The 12,633-nt window shown below is 47.5% G+C and overlaps 1 protein-coding gene across 1 annotated transcript in view; it reads left to right on the top strand.

Moving 5' to 3' along the window:
* The window catches only part of bop1 (BOP1 ribosomal biogenesis factor), a 55,176-nt gene that overhangs the window by 27,446 nt on the left and 15,097 nt on the right, over positions 1 to 12,633 (top strand). The window contains exons 4-5 of the mRNA XM_012818317.3: positions 11,247 to 11,401; positions 11,555 to 11,672. Of these exons, the coding sequence (XP_012673771.2) occupies positions 11,247 to 11,401; positions 11,555 to 11,672 (273 nt within the window). The remainder of the gene's footprint in view (positions 1 to 11,246; positions 11,402 to 11,554; positions 11,673 to 12,633) is intronic.

Raw genomic sequence — 12,633 nt, 5'->3', positions numbered from 1 at the left:
GATTTAAAAGAGGCTGCTGTGTTCAGAGGCTTAATTGATTGAAATACATTTTTATTGCCTGCAGCTCTCTGTAGTGCAAACGAACGAAATTGATATTTCTGCGGGTGGGAGTGCAGACCTTAATTTAAATTTTAATAATAAGGAATGCTGAGTTAGTTTACTAGCAGCAGTAAATCACAAGTGAAGTTTTAAATTCAATAGTAGTAAAATAATGTTTTCCTTATGTTGAAACATATATGATTATCGTGCAGACTTTTTCCTCTGTTTTGTGAAGAATTGGAACTAAATCTAAAGTTGTCTGATTTTTTTTATCATATTTTATTTCCTTATGAAACCAAATTTGAAATAGAATTGCTTTCCCAGGCAATGGTCTGAGTGCGTCCCTAAGCAGCCTCGGAGATATCAGTTGCTGTGTTTTTGAAATATTGGTTTTATTTTGTAAAGATTCACTGCTGTGCAAAGGTCCTATTCTCTTACCTTACTTTGTTTTGATTTTGTTCCATCTTCCTAAATGCGTGGTTTTACCTTAGTCTGTATTTAAATTCAAACTCAAACTCTTAATGTGATCATCACTATGGACTGAAAACAGAAGTAGATTAAATATATTATTAGACTCTCCCGCTCAATAGTTCTATTAAACTGACAAAGTGCGCTGTAGTGAAGAATTTATCTTTGGTGAGATTTGTCTATTTCCCTGAAGTAGAGTCTTTTATGACCATTCATAGCATAATGTTAATCTACAGAAATAACTTTTAGGAAAATCATTATTTCCCCTGTGTACTCAGCAGTATTGCTGTGGGCTATGAAATAAGCATGTAGCAGGATATGGCTGTTTACAGTACATATCTCTCAATTACTGTAGCTCCTCTGGCAGCAGTCCGTTTATCAGAAGTGGCATGGGCAGGTAATCCAGCCACGTTCATTAGGGCTCAGAGACCAAACTGTCCTCAGATGGAATGTTTTGCTGCCCTTAGAAACGCCGATGTCGGGACTAACAGATGACAATGCTTGTTATCTCCGTGTCAGAGTCCCCCCCCCCCCACCACCACCACCACTTCTACCCTCCCCAACCACCCCTTCCCCTTCAGACGAGCACTTCAGTCTGCCATCTGACAGACATTAACCCCCCTTCAACTTCCTGCGTCGTAGTGCGACATCCAATCCAGTCGCCCATCTGTAGAAAGCACTTTCTCAACCCCACGCCTCGCTCCTCCCTGGACGGTCACTAACGGCCTCCTTCACTCATTCTTGTCTTATTCTAGTATTATTTATTTATTTATGTTTGGAGGGGGGGGGGGGGGGTTGTCGCTGGCGAGAATAGTCAGGAGTTGAGGATCCTCATGCCCACCCATCACACACACACACACACACACACACACACACACACACACACACACCACCCCAGTGCCTGGCTGTGGCGTGTTGTTTGAGGGGGCTATTAGTGAGCTGGCTGGCTGGCTGTCCGGTCCATTCGGTGATGTGTGCGTGGGCTGTGGCTGGGGTGGGGGTTGTCGGAGGGCGGGGGGGTGGTGGGAGGGGGGGGTGTTGCTGTCTGGACAGGCCTGAGGGAAGGCAAGAACCCTGTATCGCTTTCAGCCGTGCGCTTGCTGCCGGTCCCCTAATGCAACACAGACGCAACGCAGCTGCAGCCCCGCCTGGGAGCCCGGAATGAAAGAGAGGGAGAAGCAGAGAGAGAAAGGGAAAGAAAGAACCTGTTAGGGTCACCACAATGATGACTTCAATTAATTCGCTCAAGAATGGGAGGGGAGATCTGGAGGTTACAGCAGGGGGGGAAAAGTTAAAAAGGGGGGTGGTGGAATACAATTATGTTCGCCTTTTGTTCTCATTTGAAATTGCTCTTGCTCCGAGTTTTCCGTTGTTAAAACGTGTGCTCTTTTACCCGCTTTTTTCCGTTTTTACAGCGTGTTTTCTCTCGGGTGCATTTACAGAGCATTAAGCATATAAACAGACTGGAAATACAAAGAGAGGCAGAGAAATATGGCTTCTTGGTGCGTTTGTTCCATGTGTTAGAAGAGAGAGAAGCGCTCGTTTGTGACCTCTCATCTGGCTATGCACTGTCAACTTGTTAATTGTCCAACCCTTCATGGACTTTAAAGGGACTGTAAATTATATTGACATGGCGACTACTTTAACATGTCATGCATACACACTTATGCATATTTTGCAATACATGATTTATTGTCGTCCAGTTTTAGGAGGATGTGCTCAGTAGCCATGTACTACAATGAGGTTTTCAACTCCAATACTTCAGTGTGCCCACACCCCTATCCCCTTATAATATGTATTGTTCTGACATTAAGCTCCTGACAAAAATATGGGTTTTTACCACTGAATTGTAGTGCACTGGGCAAAGTACAGGCATGATGTGAAAATCTTTGCACCAGAGTGTTTCTACAGCCCCCGCTTATTTTCTTATAATATTCATGCAGGATACTTGGTTTTGGACATTTTACCACAGTCATTTTCCAATTGGATTTTTCCACCAGCCTGTTAGCGGTGGCTGTTAGCGGCATCGCTTATGGGATGCGTGCTGCTGCCACTCACGAAAACCCACACAGGCGCGTGCTTTTGGACACACACACACACACACACACACACACACACACACACACACACACACACACACACAGTCTCCTAAGGCAGCCACGCATTCGCATGCATTCCTGCGACAGGCGCATCACCCTGCTTGGACCCGCTGAGTGGAAAGTGGGGAGAGGTGGCTGGATTCCACAGAGGGGTAAAGATTACTTGGATTATAAATGATCCCATTAGGGGGAAATGCAAAGCTACACTTGCGGGTGCTGAGGCTCAGGGTCTGCTGTGTCTGCAGATGGCATGTCATGCCACTCAGATGCCCAGTTCTGTATGGAATGGGCTTAATAAATACCTCCCTACAGCAGACCTCAGAATGGTGCCCGCTGAGGTAAAAAGCCCATCGACCCGCCCCTCTCTGCGCAGGGAAAGCGAGCTCCCCCTGCCAAGCTCTGCCACTCTGCCACCACAATTGAACCAGTTTTTTGCAAACGGAAAATAAATACGCCATGTCAGGAGCATTCATAAATCATTAGGAATAAGCACTTAATACTTGAGGCTCCCACATGCACTTTAAGACCACATGCAGTCATGTGTTGTCGTATCGCTTATACAGCACATGACCATACTCCGAGCAAAGGCCTCTTTGTAGATGTGCACTTAGAAATGTTGTTTCGTCCATCCCTCATCCACCCTTGAGTGGATTTTATATGGATGTAGTCATGCAAGTTTAGCCACATATGGTGTCATGAGATCCATCCATCCAGTGTCTTAACAGGGACACTCTGGATGTGTCTAGACGTTGATTAGGGTCCGACACTTTCTAGGATACTGGTCAATTCCGTCTGTTATGAGCCCCTTGTCAGGGTTCAGTGAAACGTCAGCACCCAACAAAAGGAACTGGGTGGCCGGAAGATGATGAAGTCATGCAATCATGTCCCTCTTTTACTAGTCCCATTTAAAAGAAGAAAAAAATCCTCCTACCAATAAAAATGTAAAAGTTGTGTTTCAGTCATGGAAAACAAAATGAGCAGAAATGTGGTGGTTTTCCATCTCGCTCGCTTCAAGCCCCAAGCGTTTCATGATGTGCAATCGGGTCTGCTGCCTGCGTGCGTGCATGCCGACCCGGATGAGTTTACTGTTATCAGCGCTCAGGGGGTCAGAGGGGGAGCTCCCAGGGAGAACTTGTGCAACCCCACAGACACGCTGAGCTTCCCTCCCCAGCTGTTAACAGAAGACTCTAACAAGCCCCTCAGTTTTAAGACCTTTACACAACTGGTGCTTTTGAAGTCTCGGCCATGAAAATCCCTCCCTTGGTCACATTTGAATGCCGCTGTCTGGTTCTCGCCCTGCGCCAGATTTATTTATTTATTACCATCTGTTGGCTGGATCTGGTGGCCACTGTGATCCAAAGTAACAGTAATGGGCAGGTGAAGGCGGTCCTGTTTCCCAAGGGATCTCCCCGGCTTTCGCTTCTGCGACATGGCCACACTAACAGATGTGTTCCCCAGTCTGTGTCATGTACAGGTGTGGTAATGCTAAACCCTTCGATACTGCCATTATAGCACCCCTCTCTTCCTTTTCTCCTCCTACATCGTAGGGATCTCCAGGGCCGGTCAGACACATCCATAAATGTCTGAAATATCAAACACACCTGCTAATAGACCTCTGTGCTTGTGCCGGGACCAAGGACTTGGACCACAAAAGCTGCAGACAAAATGCCACATCCGCAAGCCCTCTTTCCCTCTCTACCCCCCCCCCCCCCCCCCCCCAGCTGTTTAAGGCATTATCAGGCGCCCGCTCCTGATGCTTCTGCTTTTCATAAAGGTTTCCCTTTCCCCTCTGGATCTCCCGACGTGTTAATGCGCTGTGCCAACTGACTTTGACAAACTGTCATACGAAAGGCTAAGCTCTTAGTGCATCAGTCATACTTTGGTGATGTTGGGTGTCCCGTGGTTACATGCGACTTGAAATGTCTACCGACTGTCCTTTCAAAGCAAAAGATTAATAATAATTCTGTCAATAAAGGGTAAAAATGTGTCGTAGGATTTCCCCATCGAATTCACCATACATATGTAATTTCGACCTGTTGTGTCAGAACAGCGTGGGACAGGATGTTCAGACATAACGTGTGTTCGTCCCCTGTGCATGTCTTTGAAGACAGAGCGGTCCATGGAGGCTCGGCCATGGAGGGTCCGTTATGAGAATACCTGCTGTGGAAAAGTGGAGATGGTGTGAATGGGTAAAGATGCGCGTACTCCACTCCACACTCTACACGAAACTCCCTTACTTCCAGCCTCCATCCAACCGTCCATTCCTTCATTCCCATGGGGCATCCTGGTCATTACGACAGTCTTTGAAGGAACAACAAGTGCTTGCCCAGTTAATGTTTTTTTTTTGTTTTTTGAGAAGGAACTGGGCATGCCCCCAGGGTAATTGACTAAATGGGCAATGAGTCGGCTGTATGCTGAAGAAAAAGAGGGCCAGGACATGACTATGCCGTCTAAAATTGTCTGCCAGTTTTCTTGTAGCCAGTGCAGTGCTCTGGATGTTTTCAGGAAAACTATTTTCGAGAAGTCCTTTTGTGTGTGTGTGCGCGTATGTATGTGTGCGTGTGTGTGTGTGTGTGTCGTTTCCACTTCCAGGATTCAGCCACTGAGCTGGGAATGCTACACTTCCAGGCATGTGGCTTCTGGTCCAAAAACAACTTCCACGGTAGTGCTCCCAAGTGACTGCACATTGGCAGAGGGGTGAAGGAGGTGTGTTTGAAAAGAGGTGAAAAGAGACGAGAGGGAGAGCAGAAAAGAAGAGGAGACGTTCTAGGCCTCTTAATGGTGGTTTGATTGCCTGGTCTAAGTCACCACAGACAAGCATCTCTCTGCAGAGTCCGATTCGTACAGTCAACAAACTCACTGTCCTTGATGTACGAGTCATACTGAGTCATTGTCTGAAGGTTGAATCACTGAAACGGTGCTTCACAATGTTGATCAAGCCCAGCTCCAGGACCCAAAGGAATCGGACAGCGTCATCCCTAAAGTGCAAACATATGGCAAAGAAAGTCTTAAGAGGTAGAAACCTCATTGACTTGCTCCCGCTTTAAGTCACTGCCACCTAATGTGGCACTTCTTTTTTTTAAAAGGGCATAAACGTACTGGAACACTCTTAATCCGAGGCTGGTCATTAAAAAAAGAAAATCTGCGGCGTACGTCATTATTCTGTTTACTCTGTAGAAGCTGTGTTCATGTTGGTTTTGTCTCTTCACTGTGGCTTGGACCAGTCCAATGGAAAGCAGGCGTTTGAACCCTCATTTGAACACTTTGATGCATTTGGTAGCAATGAGGCAGTCTGCTATTCCCGCTGTCTAGACAGACTCAGGTTATAGTCCCGTATTTAAATAAGTAGTTGTGAGCAATATGGAGCTTTTCTCTCTCTCTCTCAGACTTTCTCTCTCGCTCTCTCACAGGGAATGATGGGTACATATGTGATGTAACTCCTGTCTGTCAGACAAGGGAACGAAAACTCTGGGATCCTGTCCGGAATGTTAAGAAGAAATGTTAGATGCACCAGTAGTGTTTATCTAAATCACAAATCCATCTCCTTAAACTGTGTTGTACCCCACGGGAAAATGGCAATGCCTCATTAAGTTGTCATGTCAGATGCAAACCAAATGTGCTTGTGTTTATCGTCTAGACATCCCTCCTTCCCAATGTTTTTCTTTTTCTTGCTGGACTTTTGTGATTCTTTTTTGAAAATAAATGGAACTATCCATTTTTCAGGAGTAGCCTCTCTTGAATATCACCTCCTTATTATGTATTTACTCCATCAGTTGCCATGTATTTCTTGGGAGCAAAACAGAAGCAAATGGTGTGCAGATGTCCGTGTGTAATATTTTCTCAATTGGAACACAACACCCGTGGATTTGAGATGGCTCCAGTTCACCTCACGTCTCCAAACACCTTGGGTTATGGACTCGCTTGATTGAGAGAAATTCCTCCGTCAGGTTGTGTTCATCATCCCCTCCTTCTCCGACTGTGTGGGCGTCTCTCTCTCTCCCCCTCTCTCTTTCTCTTTCTCTCTCTCTCTCTCTCTCTCCCCCTCTCTCTGTCTCAGCCTTGGACATACCAAGTGTCTTCCTGCTGAGCTTAGTGCTGGTTTCCATCCATAATCAAATTCAGCATGGCTAGAATTGACATCAGCATTCACCACAGTGTCTCTAGAATCCCCTCTTGTCGAATTTCCTCCCACTTGCACCATCTGGGAGGCCCACCTGAAGGGAGATATGCGCTAAGAGTTCGCTCGCTCTCTGTTTACATACACTTTTTCCTATTTATTTTTTATATTATTTGTGACCGAAAGGGATGAAGTCACGCTTCTGCAGAAATTCCATGCTGCAATCCTCCCAATATTCCCAGAGCCAAGGAATCCGGGCGCTCCTAGGGAAGAGGTCAGCGGTGCAGAGGAGCGGAAAATGTGAGCCACACTCCCGGCGGCGCAAGCGAGGAGGCAGGACTTTCGCCGAGGGTTTTCCTCTTTGCCCGCCGCCGCAGCTGCTCTTGACAGCAGCATCCTTTTTAATCCCTGCCCTCCTCCTCCTCCTCCTTCACTGCCCAAAATGCTACAGAGTGCTGAGCAGACCGGCATTCACGCTGTGGTTCCTACTGATTTTTCTTTTCCCTCTCGCTCTCTCTTTTTTTTTTTTCTCTGCAAAGCGCCACCGCTCTCGGTGTTTGTTTGGCTTGGGGGTTTTCTGAGGGCTCGGCAGCTGTTTTGATGGATGGACCTGCCATTGTAGTGCCACCGCACCACTGACATGCCAGGGCCACTTCGCGCCAATAATACCCCGGCAAGACCAGACGGGTTCCGCCTCTATGAACTCTGGCCTCAGGCCCTCGCTTCCCTCTGGGCTTGGCTGCCTGACACGTTCCCTCCGCCTAATTACAGTGCCTTTCTTTTCTGTATTATTTTTTTTCTTTAAATTTCATCAAACTTTTATTCCACGTCGTTATTTGATAACTGCCAGCGCAAACCAGTGTCGGGGGGTTAAACGCCACGGCCTAACAGCAGCCTTTAAACATTTAAAGTCTAATCCTCCCCGAGCATGTGTCTGTCCTTTATAATTTATATTTATTGGTTTGGGAGTGCTGCTGACGGCTTGGTGACTGATTGGATGAAGTGTCTGTGGGTGGGAGAGGGCTGATGTTCCCTGTAATTTGGGGCCTCTCTTGCTCCTGGTGTGGCCCTTCTCCCACCTCGCCAGGCCTTCACTGGCCCCTCTTTATGGGAAGCCCCCGGTGAGAATGTGGGGGGTCAGGTTGCGCCGTCCCCGGAGATCTGTGAGAAACGAGGGAGTGCTCGTCCGCCCGCTGCCCTGCTGTCTGTTTGATGTCGCCCCGTAAAGAGACTCGTTTTCACCCTGAAAGCGTCCAAGTAGAATCGTCGTAAAGCGCTCCTCTGGTTGCACCCCACCCGGTGCCGCTGCCCTGACCCCCCCACCCCTCTTCCCCTCTTCCCCTTTTGCCCAGACCACCAGCTAGGCTGTCTTCAGTCAAGCCCTCCTGCAGCCCATGGCTGCTGGCTTTGGTTAAGAGTGTCATCCCAGTCACTCTTCAGTTCATCTCACCCTTTCTGCTCAGACAGCAGAGACAGCAACCTGATAAGAACTTGTGTGCTGAAGAGCAGACATCAGGGGGCATTTCCTTTTTTTGTCTGTCTCTCTCTCTCTCTCTCTCTCTCTTTCTCACTCGCTTTCTCTCTCTCTCATACTCGCTTTCTCTCGCACGCTCGCTCTCTCTCTCTCTCTCTCTCTCTCTCTCTCTCTCCCTCCCTCCCCCCCTGTCCAGTCCAGCCCTTAATGGCTCATTTCTCCCTCCACATCTCTTTGCCCCGGCCCGACTGCAGCTGCCTGACTGACACTTAATAAAGTCTCTGTTTAGCTGCGGAATTGAAAGCAGGTGCACGGATCTGCGTGTGCATGTCTCCCCTGCACCGATCCTCTCTCTCTTTCTCTCTTTTTTTCCCCTACCCTCCTCCATCCCTCCTTTCCTCCATCTTTCCCTCACGTGTCCCCGCTGCCACCTCTGCCCTAGACAGACTGTCCAGCTGGGACGGAGAGGGACATCACAGACGGCACCACTGCCCACCACCAACCCGACTGGCCTCTGTCATGTGTCAAACTCTGGCAGCAGGGAAATGTCCCCCCCTTTCTCCAAACAGGAGAAGTCCTTCAGGATTTTTTTTTTCTTTTCTCCCCAAGCTGACTTTCTTCTCTCCATTCTCTGTATGCTCCATTTAATATGCTTTACAGGCTGCTACTTTTCAGACCCAAATTGAGATTTGTGATATAGACCATCTTTTGTCTGAGCCTCAAGGCTGCTCTTTCTCAGCTGTCAAACGCTGTCCCGCTCTCGACGAGACGTTCCCTGGCAGCGTCCAGCCGAGCTGTCCTCGCCGGTCTTTAGGATTTATTTCAGTTGCCAGGTAATGGAGGCACTGATGGAGCAGAGCCACTGACGCCGGAACGTTCTATGAGTAATTTGAGAGCGGAGACAGGCGAAAAGAGAGAAAGAATCATAAACGCTCGACTGTATATACGTCTTGTGCACACGGTATCTTTTCTCAAATTTCCCTGTTCCACCGAGTAGCGTTCGGTCTTCCAAGAAGGCTCCCTTTGAGCCATAGGAGGAGAGGCGGGGGGCCGAGGCGCCTTTTCGGAGGTGTAACCCGAGCCCCAGGCAGACGCCGACAAGACTCCGTGCCCAGAAGTCGGTGTGATTCCTGGAGCTGGTGAAAAGTAACATTTGTCTCTGGTCTGGGGGTCTGCTATCCTCCACGGACCCGGGCCCAGTCTGGGAGGCATTCAGTCAGTCACAGCCAGGCCTGATGTGCCTCTGGGTCACTGGCAGGTGGGTGTCATCATCTGCAGCCTAACTCCATCTCCAGCCTAATGCAGCCCAGACCAAATACTGTTCGGTGGATGACAGTTACATACTTGGATTGTGCTACCAAGTACTGTACTGTATGGCCTGCACAGAAGCGTGTTTGTGTAGATGTGTATTATCTTCAGAAGATTAATGATGGTGTATGTTAAAGGGGATTTGCCACACTCTTCTCAGAGGATCTTGTTATTGTAACCTTTTGAAAGGTCACCCAAACATCTGTACGTCTGTCTTTTTTTACGTCCTTTCTTTCCTCGGTTGTACGTTGGGTTGTGTTTCAGGAAATATCACATTAGGCCTCGTTCTTTTTTTGCTTTTGGTGTTTTTCCTTTTTTCAAAACCTGCTTCCAGACAACCAGAGTGGACTAACACCTCAACGGATTGCCTGTGAGCCAAAAAAAAAGTTTGGATTTCCCTTCACAAGATGTAGCACCGTATTCTCTCGCTAGACATTACATCCCAGAATAACACCAAGCAACATGGTGAAGCATTTCGAAAGGCTAATTAAGAAGCGGCCAATCAAAGGCCTCGTTGCGGCTTGTCCGACCAATTGCCTTCCAGAAAGCCGAGAAGGAAAACAACAAGGGCCCGAGCCGGTAGCCTATCGCCCGGCACGTTGCAAGGGGGGGAAGGCTTTGAAGACGGGTGCCCTGAGGGAGGGGTTCCTCCAGCTGGCCGGGGCTGTGAGAAAAAGCGTGACTGGGCTGCCCACTCTTTCCTAATTGGATATGGTAGGGGTGTTTTTATTGAAATCACTCACAGGTGCAGGCTCCCACTTTAAAGAGCAACACCACAACCTCTGAGAACTTTCAGCTGTCTAGTACGTGTGAGTGTAAGTCTGTGTGTGTGTGTGTGTGAGAGAGAGAGAGAGAGAGAGAGGGTTTATGTGTGTATGTCTCTGCCTTGTTTCTCAGACAAAGAAATCTCTATTTTCAGACCAAGCGCTGTGTCCGTTTGTTTTAATAGCTGCCGAGGCAGTATAATGGTATCATAGCACAGTGTAGCGACTGACTGAGTGAAATGGCTGCAGGCAGAGGAGTGGGGTTGTTTGCCCGCTTCCCTCCACTTTTCCGCTTTAAGCACCGCTGCGGGTTTCTCACCCAGGGTGCACCTGTGTAGTTGGGGAGGGCTGGTGGGGCCTAATCCATGCAGCGACACGAGCACAGAGAGGAAGGAGCAGAAGTGGAGAATGATGAGTGTGAGAGCACGTTGTGGCTCAGACAAAACGTCTGACGGAAATGAGGACCACCAGCCTGTACGTGCGTGTGTGTCTGGTGTGTGTGTGTGTCTGGCTGGTGTGTGTGTGTCCGGTCTGTGTGTGTGTGTGTGTGTGTGTGTGTGTCTACAATACTGTGTGTGAGAATGAGAGAAAGTGTGTGTGTGTGTGAGTGAGATCAGGGTTTTGGGAAGTGTGTGTGTGTGTCTGAGCCATTTTGTATTTAAGTGTGTCTGTGCCTATGACTGACACATCAAAAGAGCCACACGTCATACTACCCGTCCAATTGAGTCCTACAACACCAAGTCCATGGGCTTCATTTGAAAGCAGCACCCTGAAAGATTTAATACATTCTGCTGTTACTTTGTGAATCATTTATAGGTTTCCATTGAGTTTAATTAACACCTTTATATTCTTTGCTGTACACATTGATCCTTGACTGTGAGAAGTACTTTCCTAAGCTTAAATGACACCCTCATTCTCACAAACGTCCCAAGGCCTGTTAAGTGTTAATGTCTCTCTTCTGTCTTTGTACTCCACAGGATATCCGCAATACTGTTGGTAACATCCCCATGGAGTGGTACAAGGACTACCCGCACATTGGCTATGACCTGGATGGCAAGAAGATCTTCAAACCCATCCGAAACAAGGACGAGCTGGATGAGTTCCTGGACAAGATGGAGAACCCTGATTACTGGTAGGGAGAATGGAACACTATCACTGCTCTAAGAGTGATCCTATTCATTAACGATGAGGACTTGATGTGACAGACTTTATTTGCTCACTCCTGAGAATCTGTTGGCTCTTACTTTCTTTCTATTAATTAATGTTTTTTTCTCCATCTTTACAGGCGCACTGTACATGATAAAACAACAGGCTCAGATATTCGTCTCTCGGATGAACAGGTTGACCTGGTGCATCGCCTTCAGAGAGGACAGTTTGGTGACGTCAACTTCAATGAGTATGAGGTGAGAGACTTAATAACACACAAACAACAACAACAAACAACAAACCATCACCAATGGCATCACCAAAAGAATGTAATGCTCATTTTGCGGTCTACCTCTAACTACTGTGTAAAAGACAGAAAAAAAAAAAAAACAGAAACATATAAATGAGCTCCTAGATAATGGACCTAGCATAGCGCTGAAGAAAACAAACCTCAGTTGGGTCATTATCCTCTCCGCGAGGCACCCACAGAACCCAAACCCAGTCTGCTCCCACCGCTGACAAATGAGCCGAAGGCACCCAGAGTTAACGTCCCTGCAATTAGCCCTGTTACGGGGGGGGGGGGGGCAATGGCAGTCCTGCCTGTGTGTGCTAGCCAGATTAGCTTCAGAGGTTTGCGTTAATGGCTGTATACAAAGTGCCACAGTAGGCCTGCTGAGAAAATCTGGTGTTAATTGGTTATTGACATCGTAAACTTAAAGTTTTACCTTTCTGTTGGTAAATAGGGGATTGAGGAAAAAAAGAGAAGGAGCTAGCATAGTGTGGCTAGCGTCTTGCTGAAGCAATCTGTGCTAATTGCTGCAGTATTGTGTCATTGCAGTTTAGCACTGAGTTCTGAGGTTCATGAGGTTCGCATCTGATTAGCACTGAAGTTCATAAAGACAGAACAGAACATGAGTCAGTTCACACAGGTCTGTCTCTGATCATTGTGGTTTGGGATGATAAACATAGTGGATGACAGGATTTTTAAGACGATGGACGCGGTACTCAAAGCCACCTGTTTGTAGAGACTTGTGTCCCAAGTGGCGTGTTCTTGAGTTTTATGTTGTGTCTGTAATTTTTGGGATTATTTGCCCAGATGTTCTTATTTGCCATATGGCTTGAGTCTTTCTATAACAATATTAGTAGTGAGTGTGTTTTCCTATGCTTCCCTAGAAAGTCTCACTGTCTCTCTCTTTCTCTCCCTCCCACATTCATTTA

Source organism: Clupea harengus, chromosome 19 (genome assembly GCF_900700415.2).
Source record: "Clupea harengus chromosome 19, Ch_v2.0.2, whole genome shotgun sequence".
In the NCBI taxonomy this organism is placed as follows: Eukaryota; Metazoa; Chordata; class Actinopteri; order Clupeiformes; family Clupeidae; genus Clupea; species Clupea harengus.
This window is presented reverse-complemented; position numbering and strand designations above follow the sequence as displayed.